Here is a 23,614-nt window from a genome sequence, read left to right as displayed (position 1 = left end):
CTTCACTTTCTATTTTTTTCTTGTCTTTGAATGCTGGGTTTGCTCCTTCATTTTGGTTGGAGCCACTGTTGTAGGAGACAAGACAGGCACAGAAGAGATGAGACCTTGGATATATAAAAATGTCTTTAATCAATGTGACCTCATTGTCTTCTCACTTCCTGCTGCTAAGAAATCAAACACAGTTAGTTATCTTTTAGATGTTAACCATATTTTGTTTTTAGGAAACCTTTAGGACGTCCTCTTTGCCCTCAGTCATCTGAAATTTTCCACTGAGGTACCTACATGTGGGCTAATTTTTATTCATTGTGCTAGGTACTTGATAGATTTTTTAAATTTGGAAATGTGCATCTTATTCTAGGATATCAAATTCATTTTTTATTCTGTGAAATTTGTCTTTTATTCTTTTGTTCATCTTTATTTTCTGTGAAATTCTTTTTTTTTTTTTCTGTTTCTTATTTTTTTTTTTATTGGTGTTCAATTTACTAACATACAAAATAACCCCCAGTGCCCGTCACCCATTCACTCCCACCCCCCGCCCTCCTCCCCTTCCAGCACCCCTAGTTCGTTTCTTCCCAGAGTTAGCAGTCTTTACGTTCTGTCTCCCTTTCTGATATTTCCCACACATTTCTTCCCCCTTCCCTTATATTCCCTTTCACTATTATTTATATTCCCCAAATGAATGAGAACATATAATGTTTGTCCTTCTCCGACTGGCTTACTTCACTCAGCATAATACCCTCCAGTTCCATCCACGTTGAAGCAAATGGTGGGTATTTGTCATTTCTAATAGCTGAGTAATATTCCATTGTATACATAAACCACATCTTCTTTATCCATTCATCTTTCGTTGGACACCGAGGCTCCTTCCACAGTTTGGCTATCGTGTCCGTTGCTGCTATAAACATCGGGGTGCAGGTGTCCCGGCGTTTCACGGCATCTGTATCTTTGGGGTAAATCCCCAGCAGTGCAATTGCTGGGTCGTAGGGCAGGTCAATTTTTAACTTTTTGAGGAACCTCCACACAGTTTTCCAGAGTGGCTGCACCAGTTCACATTCCCACCAACAGTGTATGAGGGTTCCCTTTTCTCCACATCCTCTCCAACATTTGTTGTTTCCTGCCTTGTTAATTTTCCCCATTCTCACTGGTGTGAGGTGGTATCTCATTGTGGTTTTGATTTGTATTTCCCTGATGGCAAGTGATGCAGAGCATTTTCTCATGCGCATGTTGGCCATGTCTGTGTCTTCCTCTGTGAGATTTCTGTTCATGTCTTTTGTCCATTTCATGATTGGATTGTTTGTTTCTTTGGTGTTGAGTTTAATAAGTTCTTTATAGATCCTGGAAACTAGCCCTTTATCTGATATGTCATTTGCAAATATCTTCTCCCATTCTGTAGGTTGTCTTTGAGTTTTGTTGACTGTATCCTTTGCTGTGCAAAAGCTTCTTATCTTGATGAAGTCCCAATAGTTCATTTTTGCTTTTGTTTCTTTTGCCTTCGTGGATGTATCTTGCAAGAAGTTACTATGGCCGAGTTCAAAAAGGGTGTTGCCTGTGTTCTTCTCTAGGATTTTGATGGAATCTTGTCTCACATTAAGATCTTTCATCCATTTTGAGTTTATCTTTGTGGATGGTGAAAGAGAGTGGTCTAGTTTCATTCTTCTGCATGTGGATGTCCAATTTTCCCAGCACCATTTATTGAAGAGACTGTCTTTCTTCCAATGGATAGTCTTTCCTCCTTTATCCAATATTAGTTGCCCATAAAGTTCAGGGTCCACTTCTGGATTCTCTATTCTGTTCCACTGATCTATGTGTCTGTTTTTGTGCCAGTACCACACTGTCTTGATGACCACAGCTTTATAGTACAACCTGAAATCTGGCATTGTGATGCCCCCAGATATGGTTTTCTTTTTAAAATTCCCCTGGCTATTCGGGGTCTTTTCTGATTCCACACAAATCTTAAAATAATTTGTTCTAACTCTCTGAAGAAAGTCCATGGTATTTTGATAGGGATTGCATTAAACGTGTATATTGCCCTGGGTAACATTGACATTTTCACAATATTAATTCTGCCAATCCATGAGCATGGAATATTTTTCCATCTCTTTGTGTCTTCCTCAATTTCTTTCAGAAGTGTTCTATAGTTTTTAGGGTATAGATCCTTTACCTCTTTGGTTAGGTTTATTCCTAGGTATCTTATGCTTTTGGGTGCCATTGTAAATGGGATTGACTCCTTAATTTCTCTTTCTTCAGTCTCATTGTTAGTGTATAGAAATGCCACTGACTTCTGGGCATTGATTTTGTATCCTGCCACGCTACCGAATTGCTGTATGAGTTCTAGCAATCTTGGGGTGGAGACTTTTGGGTTTTCTATGTAGAGTATCATGTCATCGGCGAAGAGGGAGAGTTTGACTTCTTCTTTGCCAATTTGAATGCCTTTAATGTCTTTTTGTTGTCTGATTGCTGAGGCTAGGACTTCCAGTACTATGTTGAACAGCAGTGGTGAGAGTGGACATCCCTGTCTTGTTCCTGATCTTAGGGGAAAGGCTCCCAGTGCTTCCCCATTGAGAATGATATTTGCTGTGGGCTTTTCATAGATGGCTTTTAAGATGTCGAGGAATGTTCCCTCTATCCCTACACTCTGAAGAGTTTTGATCAGGAATGGATGCTGTATTTTGTCAAATGCTTTCTCTGCATCCAATGAGAGGATCATATGGTTCTTGGTTTTTCTCTTGCTGATATGATGAATCACATTGATTGTTTTACGGGTGTTGAACCAGCCTTGTGTCCCAGGGATAAATCCTACTTGGTCATGGTGAATAATTTTTTTAATGTACTGTTGGATCCTATTGGCCAGTATCTTGTTGAGAATTTTTGCATCCATGTTCATCAGGGATATTGGTCTGTAATTCTCCTTTTTGGGGGGGTCTTTGTCTGGTTTTGGAATTAAGGTGATGCTGGCCTCATAGAACGAATTTGGAAGTACTCCATCTCTTTCTATCTTTCCAAACAGCTTTAGGAGAATAGGTATGGTTTCTTCTTTAAACGTTTCATAAAATTCCCCTGGGAAGCCATCTGGCCCTGGACTCTTGTGTCTTGGGAGGTTTTTGATGACTGCTTCAATTTCCTCCCTGGTTATTGGCCTGTTCAGGTTTTCTATTTCTTCCTGTTCCAGTTTTGGTAGTTTGTGGCTTTCCAGGAATGCGTCCATTTATTCTAGATTGCCTAATTTATTGGCGTATAGCTGTTCATAATATGTTTTTAAAATCGTTTGTATTTCCTTGGTGTTGGTAGTGATCTCTCCTTTCTCATTCATGATTTTATTAATTTGGGTCTTCTCTCTCTTCTTTTTAATAAGGCTGGCTAATGGTTTATCTATCTTGTTAATTCTTTCAAAGAACCAACTCCTGGTTTTGTTGATCTGTTCCACAGTTCTTCTGGTCTCGATTTCGTTGAGTTCTGCTCGAATCTTTATTAACTCCCTTCTTCTCTTGGGTGTAGGATCTATTTGCTGTTTTTTCTCTAGCTCCTTTATGTGTAAGGTTAGCTTTTGTATTTGAGTTCTTTCCAGTTTTTGAATGGATGCTTGTATTGCGATGTATTTCCCCCTTAGGACTGCTTTTGCTGCATCCCAAAGATTTTGAACGGTTGTATCTTCATTCTCATTAGTTTCCATGAATCTTTTTAATTCTTCCTTAATTTCCTGGTTGACCCTTTTATCTTTTAGCAGGATGGTCCTTAACCTCCACGTGTTTGAGGTCCTTCCAAACTTCTTGTTGTGATTTAGTTCTAATTTCAAGGCATTATGGTCTGAGAATATGCAGGGGACAATCCCAATCTTTTGGTATCGGTTCAGACCCGATTTGTGACCCAATATGTGGTCTATTCTGGAGAAAGTTCCATGTGCGCTTGAGAAGAATGTGTATTCAGTTGAGTTTGGATGTAAAGTTCTGTAGATATCTGTGAAATCCATCTGGTCCAGTGTATCATTTAAAGCTCTCGTTTCTTTGGAGATGTTGTGCTTAGAAGACCTATCGAGTATAGAAAGAGCTAGATTGAAGTCACCAAGTATAAGTGTATTATTATCTAAGTATTTCTTCACTTTGGTTAATAATTGATTTATATATTTGGCAGCTCCCACATTCGGGGCATATATATTGAGGATTGTTAAGTCCTCTTGTTGAATAGATCCTTTAAGTATGATATAGTGTCCCTCTTCATCTCTCACTACAGTCTTTGGGGTAAATTTTAGTTTATCTGATATAAGGATGGCTACCCCTGCTTTCTTTTGAGGACCATTCGAATGGTAAATGGTTCTCCAACCTTTTATTTTCAGGCTGTAGGTGTCCTTCTGTCTAAAATGAGTCTCTTGTAGGCAGCAAATAGATGGGTCCTGCTTTTTTATCCAGTCTGAAACCCTGCGCCTTTTGATGGGGTCATTAAGCCCGTTCACATTCAGAGTTACTATTGAGAGATATGAGTTTAGTGTCATCATGTTATCTATTCAGTCCTTGTTTTTGTGGACTGTTCCACTGAACTTCTTCTTAAAGGGGAATTTTAAGAGTCCCCCTTAAAATTTCTTGCAGAGCTGGTTTGGAGGTCACATATTCTTTTAGTTGCTGCCTGTCTTGGAAGCTCTTTATCTCTCCTTCCATTTTGAATGAGAGCTTTGCTGGATAAAGTATTCTTGGTTGCATGTTCTTTTCATTTAGGACCCTGAATATATCCTGCCAGCCCTTTCTGGCCTGCCAGGTCTCTGTGGAGAGGTCTGCTGTTACCCTAATACTCCTCCTCATAAAAGTCAGGGATTTCTTGTCTCTTGCTGCTTTAAGGATCATCTCTTTATCTTTGGAATTTGCAAGCTTCACTATTAAATGTCGAGGTGTTGAACGGTTTTTATTGATTTTAGGGGGGGATCTCTCTATTTCCTGGATCTGAATGCCTGTTTCCCTTCCCAGATTAGGAAAGTTTTCAGCTAGAATTTGTTCAAATACATATTCTGGCCCTCTGGCCCTTTCGGCGCCCTCGGGAACCCCAATTAAACGTAGGTTTTTCTTCCTCAGGCTGTCGTTTATTTCCCTTAATCTATCCTCATGGTCTTTTAATTGTTTGTCTCTTTTTTCCTCAGTTTCCCTCTTTGCTATCAACTTGTCTTCTATGTCACTCACTCGTTCTTCCACCTCGTTAACCCTCGTCGTTAGGACTTCTAGTTTGGATTGCATCTCATTCAATTGATTTTTAATTTCTGCCTGATTAGCTCTAAATTCTGCAGTCATGAAGTCTCTTGAGTCCTTTATACTTTTTTCTAGAGCCACCAGTAGCTGTATAATAGTGCTTCTGAATTGGCTTTCTGACATTGAATTGTAATCCAGATTTTGTAACTCTGTGGGAGAGAGGACTGTTTCTGATTCTTTCTTTTGAGGTGAGGTTTTCCTTCTAGTCATTTTGCTCAGTGCAGAGTGGCCAAAAGCAAGTTGTATTGGGAAAAAGAGAAAAAGAGAGGAGAGAAAGAAGAAAAGAAAAGAGAAAGAGAAAAAAAAAAGGGAAGAAAAAAAACGAAAAAAAAAGAAGAAAAAGAGAAAGAAAAAGAAAGGAGAAAAAAAGGGGGTGAAGGAAGGAAACAAATCAAAAAGCACAAAAAAAAAAAAAAAAAAAAAAAAGAACCACGGGGCAGTATCTTCTGATTCTGTGTACTTTAAGTCCCTTGGCTTCTCCTGGAAGTTGTCAGTCTAGCTGGTCTTCTGGGGGAGGGGCCTGTTGTGCTGATTTTCTGGTGTTAGCAGTTGGGGGAGCTGCTGTGCCCCTGCCTGGTGCAGGGCTCAGTGGGGGGTGTTTACCCCGTGAGGCCCCAGGAGGAACAGCCCCAGTGGCGGGGCCAGCTCTGGAAACCTGGATTCAGCTCCGGCAGGAACTCCGTCTGCAGGGCCTGGAGGCTCCGGGGCGGGGCCGCTGCTCTGCTCAGCTGGGGCAGGAGCGTCCTCGCTGTCCTGGGCCCTCCCGGCCTCTGCCTGTCCCGGGGGAGGCCGGATCCTGGGCTGTGTCCCGGCGCCCTGTGCCCCGGAGCCTGCGCTGGTGGATTCGCGCTCCCGGGCCGCGCAACCCCCTCCGCGGAGCTGCCGCCCGAGCCCCTGAGCTGGTCCTGGAACCGCGCAGCCCCCTCCGCACGGAGCCTCTTCCTCTGCCCGAGCCCTCCCGAGCTGCTCCCGAGGCCCCGCAGACCCCTCCGCGGAGCCGCCGCCCGAGCCCCTCCGAGCTGCTCCGGGTCCCGCCGTGCGCGCTGCAGCCCTTAGGGAGCTCGGCGCACTCTCCTGGTAACAGCAGTTGCTGTTACTGTCCCGGGGAGCCCGAGGGCATCCCCGCCCTCCTGGGTCCTGCTCCAACTCCCCACGAGCCCCTTTCCGCCCGGGAAGGTCGGTGCAGCTCCTGCTCCTCCGGGACGGGGCTCTCCTGACCTGGGGACACTCGCCCCGGCCTCAGCCCGGCTCCTCGCGGGGCCCCTCCCCATTGGAGGCCTTTTGTTTCTTTACTTCTTTTTCCCCGTCTTCCTACCTTGATAGAAGCGTGAACTCTTCTCACTGTTGCATTCCAGCTGGTCTCTCTTTAATTCTCAGGCCGAATTCATAGATTTTCAGGATGATTTGAAGGTTTTCTAGGTAATTTGGTGGAGACAGGTGATTTGGGGACCCTACTCTTCCGCCATCTTGCTCCTCCCCCCCTATTTTCTGTGAAATTCTTCTTCTTCCGTTGACTGGACCTCCTGAACCATACAGTGACTTGTTATATATATATTTACCCCCGTTTTTACCATTTTTCCTTTTAGCTCTGCCTTTTGGGAGATTTCTTCAGTATTGTGTTCCAGCCCCTTTTTGAATTTTTATTTCTTCTGTTACATTTTTTAATTTCCAAAGAGCTTGCTTTCGTTCTTCAGTTTTGTGTGTGTGTGTGTGTATGTGTGTGTGTCAAAAAAACCCACAGCATGAAATTCACCCTCTCAATATTTCACAGATGTACAGTACATTATTGTCAACCACATGTGTTTTGTTGTGCAGCAAGTCCCTGGAGAGTCCTGGTTATTTAAAAAAAATTTTTTTTTTAAATTTTTATTTATGATAGAGAGAGAGAGGCAGAGACACAGGCAGAGGGAGAAGCAGGCTCCATGCACCGGGAGCCCGACGTGGGACTCGATCCCGGGTCTCCAGGATCGCACCCTGGGCCAAAGGCAGGCGCCAAACCGCTGCGCCACCCAGGGATCCCTTTAAAATTTTTCTGCAAACTTCAGTATCAGGATTATTTGTGGGCTCTGTTTTTGCTTTTGTTTTCAGTCACTTAGTTTTGTCTTTAAGCAGTTTTGATTAAATGCTGGATATAGATTATTAAAAAGTATAAAGGCTCTAAGTGATTTTTTTTTATTTTTATTTTTATTTTTATTTTTTTTTTTTTGTGATTTTTTTTTAATTCCTTCAGAGAGAACCAAAATTTCTTTTGTCAGTAAGATATGAGTACAGCAAGTCACCTTTAACTTGAAATATTGCTTCAATCTTTGTTGGGGCTGATTTCTTTCCATTTTGCCTGTAGTCTTAATCATAGCTCTTTTCTCTCAGCTGATAGCCTAGGATGTTTACTTGGACCCTCCACCTGGGTGAACTTTGAATGGCAGTGTTCGTGTTGGCATTCCAAGACTACAGGTGTCTTTTCAGCTCCCTGGCTTTTTCAGCAGGCTGTCCACTTGGCTTCTCAGACCTGGGCATGTATAGCTTTATGCCCACAAATGCCTTAAGGGGGAGTTGCACACAGAAATTGGGACTCAGTGTCTCTTTAGTTCCTGCCTTTCTAGAATCTTGGCCCTGGTGTCCCAGCTGCCTAGACAGTCCCAGATTCCAAGTTTTTATTTTTACCTAATCTACTGAAACTTCCACAAGCCCCAGGTCACCACTTTCTGCTGGTTTTTATGTCCCTCCTTACTTCCTGCTCTGGAATTGGCAGTTATTGCAGGGAGAAAGGTGAGTTTTCACCTTACCTTTTTCTCCAGATTTTGGCCTTTCAAGTTCTGGCCTCATCATTGTCTCTTTGAGGATGCTAATGGTAGTTTTACTGTTTTAATGTTTTTGTAGGATGATGATTTATCTGTTGTGAAGTTTTCCTCTGCATAGAGCAAACAAAGGCTTTGTGTTTTTCTGTTAGTTTTGGTGCCTCTCCTAGTGATTCTTGGCTGCCTTCTGAAAGTCAGGCATGTCACATTCCCAGCAGTGTGTCCTGCCTGAGTCCTAGGAGGTGATGGGAAAAAGGGAGTTAGACCTTGCTCTAGCCCTCTATTTTAGTGTGGCACCTACACACTCACCTGGCCAGAGTCCTCCAGTTTGCTGTGGCAGGAAGAACAGTCAGTCAGATACTCAGAGCTGAGCAGAGTTCCTGGGGTCTTAATGCTGAATAGATTTTCAGCCAGGTCTTCTGTTTTGTCTGTTCTTTACCCTGCTTCCAGAGGTACATTGTACCTTTGTAGTGTTCTGTGCTGCAAACTGAGTTACTTTACCATCTTTTATCATTGCTGATGTGGGTGGGATTCAGTTTTCGTGGATGTGCTGTATCAGTTATGAGTTTATCTTCTGTTTTCTGGCTTCCATAATGTTGTTGCTATCATCTCCTATATCCATTCGTGCTTTTGTGTGTCTGTTTAAGAGTCCTGTTACTACTTATTAGCAGACTTTAAGGAGTGAACAGAATAAATTCATGTGACTTCTGTGGCATTTTAGCAGATGGTAGTATCTATATTATAGGGTAGTTGTAAGGAATGAATCAGTGCAAATTGCTGAGAAAAGTGCCTGGCCCATGATGCTACACAGTTTTGGCTCTTACTATGCTGGGTTCAGTTCTCCATATTGAACCAGAACCCTAACAGTATTTTTGATTCTTACTGATTTACTATTTACCCCAGTGGTTTTCTCTAAATATTTAAAAAATGTACTGCTTTTAGGACAAACTTGATTTGTAACTGTTATTTTTATCATCTATAAATTGTTGAGTGTTCAAGGTCATTTCATAATTTTTGTCCACTAGTTTCTGATTGTTTCTGTTCTTGGAGTTAAGAGCATTCCAATGGGTGGAAAGTAGCAAGATATTCTAGTGTAGATGGCTGCAAATCAACATGATCTCCATTTTCTATGACCTAATTATTTCTAATAATTATTTCTAATATTTCTATGACCTAGTTTATGAATATGAAACATGGTATAATTGTCCAGCATATACATCTAACTAAACTTTATGAGTGTAGGTGCGCCTGGGTGGCTTACTCAAGTGTCTGCCTTCGGCTCCGGTTGTGATCCTGAGTATGATCCTGGGGACCTGGGATCAAGCCCCGTATTGGGCTCCCTGCTAGGTGGAGAGCCTGCTCCTCCCCCGAGTGTTCTCTCTCACTCTCCCTCTCAAATGTATAAGTAAAATATTTTTAAAAAATTTTAACAAAATTTTTATGAATGCACTTTTGCTGGGACAGCAAGAGAAAGCTAGTATTTATTTTAAGGCCACTCCTTTTCTCCTTCCTATTGAGTTAATATTTATTTTGGATTTTCAGGGTTTTTTTTTATTCTGTATTTGGCTAAACACAGTTTTTCTTTGCCTCCAGGTTTTGTGGTCTTTGCAACACTTGTGGTCATTGTGTCATTGATATTAATCTTCGTGGTGGGACCTCGCCATGGACAGACAAATATTCTTGTGTATATAACAATCTGCTCTGTAATTGGAGCATTTTCAGTCTCCTGTGTTAAGGGCCTGGGCATTGCAATCAAAGAGCTGTTTGCTGGAAAGCCTGTGCTGCGACATCCCCTGGCCTGGATTCTGCTGCTGAGCCTTATAGTCTGTGTGAGCACACAGATTAATTACCTGAACAGGGCCCTGGATATATTCAACACTTCCATTGTGACTCCGATATATTACGTATTCTTTACAACATCAGTTTTAACTTGTTCAGCTATTCTTTTTAAAGAGTGGCAAGATATGCCTGTTGATGATGTCATTGGTACTCTGAGTGGCTTCTTTACAATCATTGTGGGAATATTCTTGTTGCATGCCTTTAAAGACGTCAGCTTTAGTCTAGCAAGTCTCCCCGTGTCTTTTCGAAAAGATGAAAAAACAATGAATGGCAATCTCTCTAACGTGTATGAAGTTCTGAATAATAATGAAGAAAGCTTAACCTGTGGAATTGAACAGCACAGTGGTGAAAATATCTCCCGAAGAAATGGAAATCTCACAGCTTTTTAAGAAAAATATAATTAAAAGGTTAATCTGTAATTGTCTTATAAAAGTGATTTTGAATATCAGGATGTGTCTGAAAAAGCATTGTTCTCAAGAGACAATCTTTTTTAAAGTTTCACTGATTTGGACCAAGAAATTATTTTTCTTATATTTACATGATGGTAGCTCACTAAAATGACCTCAGTACATGGCCAATTTCTATTAACATTGTATTATTGTAGAGGTATTTTAAATTTTCTTTCATCAAAATCCAAATGCACTGACAGTTTTAAGTCTATAAAAATGCTTTATTTTTACATTGGTGTTGAAAATCTGAAATGTACATTTTGCCATCCTCACTCATCAGTCCCTGACCATTTGAAGGCTTTTTGACTTTAAAAGGAGCATTTTTCTAATTGGTTATCCTATGATTTACCTTACCTATAAAAATAACTCCTGTTTGATGAATTAATTTTGAAATGTTAGCTTAAAGAAGTCCTAAGTTTAATGAAGAAAAACTCAATTTACCAAACAAAAAAAGGAAGTTGCACATTGGAGAGGTTTCTCATGCTGTGACTTAACAGCACACATTTGATGGTCTTCCTACTCATTGATGGCACCTTGCTAAACCAGCACATCCTGCATCTGTCAGGCTATATAGCCTGACTGGTTTCATCCTTCACTTATTCTAATCCCTTGGTACCTGGAACCTTGACTACCATTTTACATCAGTCCTTGTACTTCTCAGTATATTTTCATAATGAGTTATGTTGTCATTTAGATCTTCTAACAACTCTGGGAAATAAAGTCAAAAGGCTAATTTCTTAAATTTAGCTCATGTTATAATAAAAAGACAAATTGAAACAGTTCTTTTCTAAGTCTGAATGCTTAGAATACAGTTGTTTGTAAAATATGGTTTCTTTGTACTCAGTAGTTTACTTTTAGTTTGTTCAGACCAGTATGTAATTTGGTCTCCTAAAAATGTCCATGAAAAAAATGTTTATGGAAAGTTTCAAATGTGTGCAAAAAAGCAGACTAGTATAATGAACTTCAGCTTCAGAACCTATCATCGTAGCAGTTACTTGGCCTTAAAACAGTACACCATTTTCACGTGTGTAGCAGGAAGAACATGGACTTGGTCCCACTCTGCTGCTCCTCCCCAAGGTCACACAGCTTGACCCCTACTGTGTAACCAGTCACCACTCGTGCCTCACTGTCCTTGTCTGGGGGTTGCCAGAGCATTACTGTGGTGGTGATGGGACCTGTGTCCCATCACACAGCTCTCCATTGGCTTTATCAGGGCAGAGTTAATGGTCTCCAAGTTTCATGACACAAATTCCCCTTTCCCCAGCAATTTTTAATCCTCTGAGCCCTTATACATGTTTTCTTTTCCTGTCTTCCCCATGTAATCTTAGTATCACAGATATACTATGTGTTTAGGTACTGTATATCTGTACTTTGTACATAACAGAGTAAGAACCAATTTTCACCTCCCATGGGTATGAATGCTACTGCACTCAGCATGCATACATTAATAAATTCTTAATTCAACATCTTTAGTACTTGAAGTTGTACATAAATGTTAATTATAAACCAAAAATGTATAATAGAGTCTTAGAGAACTTAGTAATATGAATTACTACTTAAATTTAGCCATTAATTACTCATATTTTCTACTTTCAGTATAGGGTGAGTGGATACTACCTCAGTCTGTCAGAACGCTGCCCCTAGAGTTAATCATATTACCAAAAGCAACATTTTAAGGTAACTTTTTATAAAGAACAGTTCTATTTCATATTCAAGGTTAAATAGTTTACACTTTATTTTCAGTAGCATGTATGATGCTGCTGGATTTTAGGGTTCTGTTTTCAAAGCCATAAGGCAGTTACTCCCTATCATGACCTTCTTGCAAGGCTGAGGGTGACCTAGACTCATCTCCTGGGCCAGGTCTGTGCAGATAAAGATTCTTGCCCAAAGCAGGGAATAACAGCAGTGTCACAACAATAAAAGAATAAACACAAAAGTTTTTATTAGTTTTATTTCTGTAACCTTATTTAAATCATACCTTAAAAATTAAGATTTTGTCACAACTGGATTTAGTAGAAGCAAAGGAATCAAGTTCACTATTTTCTGAAACACTGACACACAAAAGGGAAGGGAACAATGACTTAGAAAAGGTTACTCATAAAAGACCATCAGAAAAATCCCTAAACAAAAGCTAAATAATCATTAAGTTTAATTCTAATTGGTAGTGGATTTTATTACAATGAACTGATAGTTTCTTAAGTCCATAGATCTTTACCCAAACATACTGATCCTTTTGCTAAGGAATAAATGGATGTACTCAGCAGCACTCTGACATAGCTAGCTGTTGGAACATTCCATGGAAAAATGGAAAATAATTCTCTAAGAACATGATGGCAACAATCAGCGGCCAATATTCTCAGACTTGGCTAATTACCAAAAGCATATACAATTTTAGTCTAGAAAAATAGGTCAATTTTATAAAATTAAGCTTTTAATTGAAAAGTACCCCCTTTTAACAGGCACAGAGATACTGAAAAATAGTCCCTAAAAATCTTGCTAAATAGTTTATGATAAGAAAAACATGCCCTTACAGTTATTAAATGCAGTCAGTACTGGGACTCTTCAAAAACATGATGTCCCTGTCCTCAGCTGCTGGCCAGCGACTGGTGTATAGGTGGCTGGAAGCAGCGAACATGCTCCACAGGCGTGCTTTCCCCATCACCAGACTTTAAGTACTTGTCCAAGACAGTAATTATCTCATCATTTAGAATCTGGAACTTGCGAATTCTTTCCACCATCTTCTTTAACGGCTGTAACAGTTAAAATTAGAATGTTTTACTATTAAAAAAGTGTACCTTTATGTTTCAAAATGGCAGGATTTTCACATTTTCTTTTTTTTTTTGATTTTCACATTTTCATAAAAATTATAGCAAACTACCTACTAGCATGTGTGTCTTTAATATACCTATTGGGACAATGAATATGCTTTGCATTTACATTACTGGTTTTATGCTACTGACTACAGGTTTACCTATACAACTTATAGGCCTACTATTCATTCAATACAAAGGTATTAAGAACCTGCTGTGTACTAAAAATTGGGAATATAAAGGTGAAAATAATATGGTCAGTAGGGAAAGACCAGTAATCTTCAGAGTTTTAGATTCCAGCTCTTGTGGACATGTGCTTTGATAGACCCTCCTGGTATAACAGCTGGATAAAGAAAACATGTGCACACACATACACAGGAAAACACTGAAAAAGCATTGTAGGTTTTGTCTATGCAAGAGGCAGAGCAGAAGCCAGGACCTCCCCAGGGACAGATGCTATCAGCAGCAGTGGGATGAGATGGCCTAGGCTGCAAGCAAGCAGGACTATATGTAGAGATTCCCAATAAAGCCAGGACTAGGTGACCCCATTTGGTAACAGTCCATGGATATGAGAAGCAAATAAAAATCTTGGGAAAGGGGAGCTCGGGTGGCTCAGTGGTTTAACGCTGGCCTTCAGCCCAGGGCCTAATTCTGGAAACCTGGGATTGAGTCTCACATCGGGCTTCCTGCATGGAGCCTGCTTGTATCTCTGCCTGTATCTCTGCCTCTTTCTCTGTGTCTCATGAATAAATAAGTAATCTTTAAAAAAAAAAATCTTGGGAGAAAAGCAATCCATGGGGCGCTTGGGTGGTAAAGTTGGTTGAGTGCCCAACTTGGTTTTGGCTCAGGTCATGATTTTTTAGGGTGTGAGATCAAGCCCCACGTTGGGCTCCATGCTCAGTGGGGAATCTGCTTGAGTTTCCCTCAAATAAATCAATCTTAAAAAAAAAAAAAAGGCAATCCAAATTAAGTTCAATTGGACAAGAGCTGGCAAATAAACCTAACACACAAAACACCTCAGATTTTCAGGTAAGTCTCTGAGGCTTCAGATATTAGAATAACATGATATAAAATACATGAAATGTATAAAAATAAAAATTCATTGAAGATAAAATAATCACCACTAAGATTTGAAGAACCAAATTAAACTTTTCAATATGAACTTATATTCAAAATTAAAAACAGATTAGACAGAGCTGAAGTAAATTAGTTACTGTATAATACAGTACTCTGGGAACAGCCTAGAGAGACAAGAAAATGGAGATACGGGAGGTAGAGTGGCCCCTGGAAGACATCCATGTCCCAATCCCCAGAACCTATGAACGTGTTACCTACAGACTTTAAAAACATAGTTAAGATGATAAATTTTAAAATGAAGAAAGTACCCTGGATTTTCCAGGTGAACTCAATCATATAAGAGAAGGAGATATGGTGGAAAGGAAAGTTGAAAGACTAGAAACATAGGTAGGACTTGAGATGTGGGCTAACAGCCAGGAAGAAATAGGGACCTCAGTCCACCTGCAAGGGACTTTGTCCAGTCATCCCCCCGAATGAGCCTGGAAGCAGATTCATCCCCAGACGCTGCATACAGAAACACAGACCTGCAGATACACTGAATTTGGCCTTGAGATGATGAAGGACCCAGCTGAGTCATGCTCTACCCAGATTTCTGGCCTACAGAACTGAGAGAATGAACATCAGTTTTAAACCACTAAGCCTGTGGCAATCTGTTGTGGATCAGGAAACTAATTAGAAAACTAACAGGATAAGGGAGCCAGAAGAATGTTAACAAGCATGTAATTGCAGTCCTAAAAGAGAAAATAGAGAATGGAAGAAAGACTAAAATATTTGGAAAGATAAGGCTGAGTATTCTCTAGAATTCAATTACAAAGAATCCATAAAATGACAAAGGGAAAAAGATCTTAAAGGCAGCCAAAACAAGCAAACAGACAAAACAAAGCACACACAGTTCACTGACAAGCCAGAAGACTGGAATAGTATGCCAATAATCTGAAAATGCAGATCCCATGAGGTTGTATAATATGAAGCAGATCTAAGTACCCTACAAAGAGAAAGAAAATTGAACAATTAGTACTTTAACTGCCTGACTGATTTACTTATCACGTAGATTTAGATTCATTTTGGAAATGAAAAGAAAGCTTAAGTTGTTGTCACCTTACATACTGGGATAAAAACATTCCCCGCAAAAGAACTTTTTTTATAAATACAAATATGATGATTTTGTGAATCTTCCACATACCACATTTTTGATAATCTCATCTTTGCCGTCATGTTTCTGGACTTTAAGCAGATGGTAGCAAAAATCCAGGACAGCGAAGCGGCGCTGTTGCCCAAGAAGGACGATGATCATGCAGCCAGCCCAGTGGAGCCCATCGCCAAAGCACTGCCTACAAACAGGAAGTAGCAAGCTCAATGGACAACCAACAAAAGATTATAAACTCTTACAAATTTGTGTCCAGACATCAATGATCAAGGAATCTACTTGGAACCGGCCAGGACAGGAACACTGAGCAGCAGGTGATGTGAAGTCTGTGGACATACTCAGTGTGCCTACGTTTCCATGGGTGAAGGAAACTTCCCCATGTCACCTAAGAACCTCCACTTAAGTGGCTTTGAAGCAGCTCATCAAACTTCCAGAGGAACAGTCTTCTGTGTTAGCCTGCTCCCATTTCCCCATCCACTGAGCACATACTTACTCGACTGTAAACTCGTGTGTTCCCACAGGAATACAGTAGACAAACTGCATGGCACTCCACAGTCTGTGAAACTCAACACACTCGTCCACATGCATGACTCCATTGCTGGGGAGAGGTCCACGCCAGATAGGATCATCCAGAAAGGTCCGGATCCGAGTCAGGATGACTTCAAACATAGACAGGCCACAGCAGAGACGTTCCTTTGTCAGCAAGTCCCCTTCTCTTGCTATGGCAATTTGCTGCAGGAAGGACAGAACGTTATGAGCCATGGCAGGAGGGTAGAAACTGCTGAAACCAAACTACTCAGATTCGTTTCTGACTTACTGGAAAACTATCTTAATTAGCAGAAGAAGATTTTTAGAAATAAGCATGTAGGTCTTAGATTAAATGTATTTCAGTCAAGAATTGCCTAGTATAGCTGTTCTTAACTGGGAGTGATTTTGCCTCCAGAGGAAATGTGGCAATGTGTGGAGACAGTTCTGGTGGTCACAGCTTGGAGTGAGAGGAACGGCAGCTAGTTGGTAGAGGCCAGGGACACTGTTTTTTCAAAAAATTTTCTTAAATTTAAATCCAGTACGATTAACATGCAATATTATAATTAGTTTCAGGTGTCTAAGACAGTGATTCAACAATTCCATATATCACTCAGTGCTCATTAAGTGTACTCTTTATATCCCTCACCTATTTCACCCATACACCCCACCCACCTCCTCTCTAGTAACCATCAATTTGTTCTCTGTAGAGTCTGTTTTTTGATTTGTCTCTTGTTTTGTTCCTTTGTTTCTTAAATTCCACTTAAGTGAAATCATATGGAAAGACTGACTGGCTTATTTCACTTAGCATTATACTCTCTAGTTCCATCCATGTTGTTGTAAATGGCAAGATTTCATTTTTTACGACTGAATAATATTCCACTGTGTATGTGTGTGTGCATACATACCACATTTTCTTTATCCATTCATCTATCAATGGACATGTGGGCTGTTTCCATAATCTACCTTTTTATAAATAATGTTGCAATAAACACAGGGATGCATACAACCTTTCAAATTAGTGTTTTTGTATTTCCTAGGTAAATACCTAGCAGTATGATTACTGGATCTTATAACCCTATTATCCTATTTTTGATTTTTGAGGAAACTCCATACTGTTTTCCAGAGTGGATCCACCAGTACGCATTCCCACCAACAGTGCCCAAGTGTTCCTTTTTCTCAATATCCTCAGCAACACTGGTTTCTTGTCTTTGGGCTTTTAGCCATTCTGACAGATGTGAGGTGATACCTCATGGTAGTTTTGACTTTCATTGCCCTGATGATGATTGATGTTGAGCTCTTTTCATGTGTCTACTGGCCACCTGAATGTCTTTCTTCTATAGAGAAATGTCTGTTCATGTCTTCTGCCCGTTTTTAATTGGATGTCTTTTGGTGTTGAGTTAAAATTCTTTAAATATATTGAATAGTAACCCTTCATCAGATGTCACTTGCAAATATCTCTTCCTATTCAGCAGGTTGTCTTTGGTTTTGTTGGTTGTATCCTCTGTTATGTGGAAGATTTTTACTTCGATCAAGTCCCAACAGTTTATTTTTATTAGTTTTCCTTGCCTCAAGAGACATATCTAGAAAGATGTTATGGCCAACATCAGAGACATTACTGTCTGTGTTCTCTTCTAGGATTTTATGGAATGAGGTCTCATGTTGAGGTCTCTATATTTGCATGTAGTTAAGTTTCCCAACATGATTTGTTTAAAAGAGACTTTTCCTCATTTCATATTCTTTGCTCCTTTGTCAAAGATTAATCATGTAATTGTGGGATTGCCTCTGGGTTTATTCACTGATCTCCATTTTTGTGCCAGTACCACACTGTTTTTGATTACCACAGCTTTGCAGCATTAACTTGAACTGTGGAATTGTGACACCCCCAGCTTGGTTTTGCTTTCTCAAGATTGCTTTGGCTACTCAGGGTTTCCATACAAATTTTAGGATTGTTTGTTCGAGTTCTGTGAAAAATGCTCTTGTTACATTGACAGGGATTGCATTAAATCTGTAGACTGCTTTGGGTAATATGGATATATAACAATTTTTATTCTCCCAATACATGAGCATGATATATCTATCCATTTGTGTCATCTTCAATTTTTTTCAGCAATATTTTTAGTTTTCAGACTATAGGTCTTTCACCTCCTTGGTTAAGTTTCTCCTAGATATCTTACTATTTTTGTTACAATTGTAAATGGGATTGTTGTCTGAATTTCTCATTCTGCTGCTTCATCAGTGTACAGAATGCAATTGTATTCATTTATCAGCTCCAGTAGTTTTTTGGTGGGGTCTTTAGGGTTTTGTATATATAGTGATCAGGTCATTTGCAAATAGTGCAAGTTTTACTTCTTCCTTACCAATCTGGATGCCTTTTATTTCATTTTATTGTCTGAGTACTGTGGCTAAGACTTCTAGTAATTATGTTGAATAAAAGTGTTGAGAGTGGACATCCTATCTTGTTTCTGACCTTAGGGCAAGAACTCTTGTTTTTTACCATTGAGTATGATGTTCACTGTGGGTTTTTCATATAAGGCCTGTATTATGTTGCAGTATGTTCCCTCTAAATTTACTTTGTTGAAGGTTTTTATCATGAATGGGTACTGTATTTGTCAAACCCTTTTTCTGTGTCTACTGAAACGACATGTTTGATGTTTTTTGAGAGGGAGAGTGGGGGCAGGGAGAGGCACAGGGAGGAGGAGAGAATCAAGCTAAGTTCCATGTCCAGCGCAGAGCCTGACATGGGGCTTGATCTCACAACCCTGAGATCATGACCTGGGCTGAAATCAAGAGTAGGACGCTTAACCGACTAAGCCACCCAAGGTGCCCCAATGATCATATAGTTCTTATCTTTTCTCTTGTCGATTTATCACATTGATTTATCTGTGGATAAATCTGTGGATAAGCCACTCCTGCATCCCAGGAATGAATCCCACTTGATTGTCAATGATTTTTAATGTATTGGTTGAATTTGGTGTGCTAATATTTTGTTGAGGACTTTTTTTTTTTTTAAGATTTTATTTATTTATTCATGAGAGACAGCGGGGGGTGGGGGGGGAGAGAGAGAGAGAGAGAGAGAGAGAGAGAGAGAGGCAGAGACACACACAGAGGGAGAAGCAGGCTCCATGCAGGGAGCCCAACATGGGACTCGATCCCCAGTCTTTAGGATCACGCTCTGGGCTGAAGGCAGCACTAAACCGCTGGGCCACCGGGGCTGCCCTTGTTAAGGACTTTTGCATCTATGTTCAGAGATATTGGCCTGTAGCTCCTCTTTTTTGTGGTGTTTTTATCTAGTTTGGGTATCAAGGTGCTTCTAGCCTCATAGAATAAATTTGGAAGCTTTCTCTATTTTTTTGGAATAGTTTGAGAAGAACAGATATTAACTCTTCTTTAAATGTTTGGCAAAATTCACCTGTGAAGCTGTCTGTTCCTGGACTTAGGGTTTTCTGGTTACTGATTCAATTGCATTGCTGGTAACTGGTCTATTTAAATTTTCTATTTATTCCTGCTTAAGGTATGGGAAGTTAAATGTTTCTAGGAATTTATTCATTTCTTCAAGCTTGCCCAATTTGTTGGCATATAATTTTTCATAATATTTTCTTATACTTGTTTGTATTTTTGTGGTCTCTCCTCTCATATCTGATTTTATTTGAGTCCTTCCTCTCTTCTTTTTAAAATGAGTCCAGCTAACAGCTTATCAACTTTGTGGATTTTTTCTCAAAAAACCAGCTCCTGGGATGCCTAGGTGGCTCAGCGGTTGAGCATCTGCCTTCAACTCAGGGAGTGATCGTGGGATCTGGGATGATGAAGTCCTGCATCGAGTTCCCTGTGGAGAGCCTGCTTTCCCTCTGCCTAGGTCTCTGCCTCTCATGAATAAATAAATAAATCTCTAAACACACACACACACACACACACACACACACACACACACACACAGCTCCTGGTTTCATGGATCTGTTCCATTGTTTTGTTTTGGGTTTTTTTAGGTTCTATGTCATTAATTTCTGCTATAATATTACTTCCTTCTGCTGGCTTTGGATTTTGTAGTTGCTCTTTCTCTGGCTCCTTTAGACCTAAGGGTAGGTTGTTTGAGATTGTTCTTGCTTCTTGAGGTAAGCCTACATTGCTATATACTTCCCTCTCAGACCACTTTTTTGCATCCCAAACACTCTGGACCACTATGTTTTCATTTTTATTGGTCACTATGTAATTTTTTATTTCTTTTTTGATTCCTTGGTTGACCCATTTATTGTTTAGTATCATGTTATTTGTGGTCTTTCCAGATTTTCTCTTCTGGTTGACTCCTAGTTTCATAGTATTGTGGTCAGGAAAGATGCATGGCATGTCTTCAATCTTTTATAATTTGTTGAGATTTGTTTTGTGGGCATTTAATGTGTGATTCTGGAGCACTTGAAAACAATGTGTATCCTGCTGTTTTAGGATGGATGTTCTGAATATATGTTAAATCCAACTAGTCTAGTGTGTTATTCAAAGCCACTGTGTCCTTGTTGATTTTCTCTTTGAATGTCGTTCATTGATGTAAGTGGGGTGTTAAAGGTCCCTACCATTATTGTATTACTGCTGCTTTCTCACTTTACATTTGTTATTAACTGCTTTATATATTTAGGTACTTTCATGTTGGGTACATAATCATTTTCAATTGTTTTATCTTCTGATTGTTTTCTTTGTGATTATATAGTGTCCTTCTTTGTATGTTGTTATATGTTGTTATAGTCTTTGTTTTGTCCAATGTAAAGTCTGTTTTGTCCAATATAAATATTGCTACCCTACCTTTACCTTTACATTCATTTGCATAATGTTTCTCCATCCCCTCACTTTCAATCTGCAGGTGTCTTTAGGTCTGAAATGAGTCTCTTGTAGCAGCATATAGATAGGTCTTGTTTTTTTCATCCATTCTGTCAATCCATGTCTTCTGCTGGAGAGTTTCTCCATTTACATTCAAATTATTGATAGATACATATTTATTGCCAATTTGTTAGTTGTTTTGTACTTATTTTTGTAGTTTATCTCTTTTCCTTTCTTCTCTTGCTCTCTTCTCTCAGTTTGCCAGCTTGCTTTAGTGATATACTTTGATTAATTTCTCTTTATTTTTTGCCTGTTACTGGTTTTTGATTTGTGGTTACCATTAGGTTTGTATATAACATCTTCTGCACAAACCAGTATATATTAAGTTGATGGTTTCTTAAGTCTGAACCCATTTTTTACTTGTCTTCCCCCACATTTTAGGTATATGGTGTCATACTTTACACCATTTTGTAAATCCCTTGACTTTTACAGATATGTTTATTTTTACTGCTTTTGCACTTCCTATTTTTCTTACTCTTACTTACAGTTTTTCCTTTCCACTCAAAGAGTCCCCTTCAACATTTCTTGTAGGGCTGGTGTAGTCATGAATTCCTTTAATTTGTGTTTGTATGAGAAACTTTTTATCTCTCCTATTTTGAATGATAGCCTTACTGGACAGGGTATTCTTGGCTGATTTTTTCCTTTCAGTATGTTGAATAGGTATATCATGCCACTCCTTTTTGGTCTGCAAACTTTCTGCTGAAGAATCTACTGATAGTTTTATCAGGTTTCCCTGCATATAATGGTTTTCTCTTTCTGATTTTAAAATTCTCTGTCACTACTTTTTGCTATTTTAAGTAGTATGTGTCTTGGTGTGGACCTCTTTGGCTTGATTGTGTTGGTGGCTCTCTGTGCCTCCTGGATCTGGACTTTTGTTTCCCCAGATTTGTGAAGTGTTCATCTATTATTTCTTCAAATAAATTTTCTGCCCCCTTTTCTCTCCCTTCTTCGGGGATCCCTATAATGTGAATGTTATACTTGATCATGTTGCTGAGTTCCCTATGTCTATTCTCATTTTGCATAACCTTTTCCCTCTTACCTGCTTAGCTTGACTACTTTCTAATACTTTGTCCTCCAGGTCACTGATTCATTCTTCTGCTTCCTCTAGCCTACTATTTATTTCATCTAGTGCATTTTATTTTTTTTAAAGATTTTATTTATATTCATGAGAGACACAGAGAGAGAAAGAGGCAGAGACACAGGCAGGAGAAGCAGGCTCCATGCAGGGAGCCCGACATCCTGGGCTGAAGGTGGCGCTAAACCGCTAAGCCACCCAGGCTGCCCATCTAGTGTACTTTAATTTCATTTATTGTGTACTTCATCTCTGATTGGTTCCTTGTTGTTGTTATTGTTGTAAAGGGTCTCACTCTTGTCTTCTACTTTTTTTTTCAAGCCCAATGAGTATCTTTATGATAATTACTCTAAATTCTCTATCAGGCATATTACTGATCTCCAATTGCTTAAGTCTCTTATGATTTTTGTCCTGGTCTTTCATTTGGGACACATTCCTCTCTCTCCTCATTTTCTTTAACTCTCTGTTTCTATGTGTTGGGAAAATCAGCTATGTCTCCTGCTCTTGACAGTAGTGGCCTTATGAAGAAGAGGTCACCACCATGCAGTGTCCCCTGTTCACCAGAACCTAGCACTTCAGGGGTGTCTCCTATATGTGTTATGCATGCCGTGCTATTGTGGCTAGGATGCTTTTTCCTTAGTCTAGCTGTCTGCAGTGGCTCTCTTTGCCTGCTGTGGCCAGCGCTTGGTCCCTGTGGTGTTAGTAGGCCAATCTCGTGCCACTTACAGCTTGAGCTAAGTTGGACTAGGTATTTGCCAGAGATGTGGTAGCACCAAACTACACTGTGCTTTCCCTGTGCTGTTCCCTGAGCTTTCACTCGTGGGCAAGGCTTGCAGCCAGCCCAGCTGTCTGCCCTCAGCCCATTACTGGGCCCTCTGACTGGTGTGTGTGGTTTTCTTTCCCTCTCTCCAGGGTAAGAGTCACTTTAAAGTGGTGCTGGTCCCTGTTGCGGTGCTCTCACACTGCCAGGCCTGTAGCACCACTCTAGATGGGCTCTGGCCAAGAGTGCACTGGGAGACAGAGCTACAATGGTGAGAAGTGGGAGCCATGTATGACGGTGTTAGCAAGGTTTGCACAGCACCAGTCCTCTGCAAGAGGGTTCCTGCTCTGCCAGGATTGAGGCAAACCTGTCTGGAGAGTGCAGATCCACTGCAGCACAGCACACGGGAGCAGGGCAACAGTGTTAGCAAGTCAGGTAGTCAGTGTCAGCAGGGTACTGTTTACTGCAGGTGACCATGTGTTCATGCTGGGGGGCAGGGGTTGGAAATGGTGCCTGATGGCTCCTTTGTTCTGGGAGAAGTCTCCCAAGGATCTCTGTCCCTCCAGGACACACTCAAAGATGAGCAAATGACTATTTCAGTTGACCCAGGTGTTTTTCAAACTGCTGCTTCTATGCTATACCTCCATGAGGCTGTTGTACCAGAGATACTGCTAAATATCCTACAGTTCATAGGACAATTCATCACAACAAATAATTATCTGGTCCAAACTGGGGATAGTGCTGCAACTGAGAAACCCTGATCTAGCTTAAGTTGATATGAAATCATGGAGCTCTACCCCGACACCTTGCCTCCTATATGAGACTCCCACTTTCTTCTGTTATTAAAAACTTATGAAAAAAGTCCTCTTCATGAAGAGATAGAAAAAACAAGTAACATTTACTGTGTACATTTTATGTGCTGGTGATGTCTGAAGCCCTTTGCACATGTTAGCTCAAACTTCCCAACCACCCTGTGACAAAGTCCTATTAAGAACCCCACTAGAGACACCAAGGCCTAAAGGCCCATCTGACTTCATGATGCTTTC

General features: G+C 40.1%; 2 protein-coding genes across 7 annotated transcripts in view; one reads left to right on the top strand and one right to left on the bottom strand.

Annotated features, from left to right (window-relative positions):
• The window catches only part of NIPA2 (NIPA magnesium transporter 2), a 32,634-nt gene extending 21,544 nt beyond the window's left edge, over nt 1-11,090 (top strand). For all 3 annotated transcript variants that reach the window (XM_072795258.1, XM_072795257.1, XM_072795254.1), the window contains one exon: nt 9,617-11,090. In XM_072795258.1, coding sequence (XP_072651359.1) covers nt 9,617-10,251 — 635 coding nt within the window. In that variant the 3' untranslated portion in view covers nt 10,252-11,090. The remainder of the gene's footprint in view (nt 1-9,616) is intronic.
• A 1,154-nt stretch (nt 11,091-12,244) lies between these two features.
• The window catches only part of CYFIP1 (cytoplasmic FMR1 interacting protein 1), a 122,998-nt gene continuing 111,628 nt past the window's right edge, over nt 12,245-23,614 (bottom strand). For all 4 annotated transcript variants that reach the window (XM_072795242.1, XM_072795238.1, XM_072795231.1 and 1 more), the window contains exons 29-31: nt 15,839-16,077; nt 15,382-15,529; nt 12,245-13,061 (exon numbers count right to left, since the gene is read on the bottom strand). In XM_072795242.1, the coding sequence (XP_072651343.1) occupies nt 12,897-13,061; nt 15,382-15,529; nt 15,839-16,077 (552 nt within the window). In that variant the 3' untranslated portion in view covers nt 12,245-12,896. The remainder of the gene's footprint in view (nt 13,062-15,381; nt 15,530-15,838; nt 16,078-23,614) is intronic.

Source organism: Canis lupus, chromosome 2, assembly GCF_048164855.1.
Source record: "Canis lupus baileyi chromosome 2, mCanLup2.hap1, whole genome shotgun sequence".
NCBI classification, from domain to species: domain Eukaryota; kingdom Metazoa; phylum Chordata; class Mammalia; order Carnivora; family Canidae; genus Canis; species Canis lupus.
The sequence above is the reverse complement of the archived record's forward strand: the minus strand, read 5'-3'. Positions and strand labels throughout refer to the sequence as shown.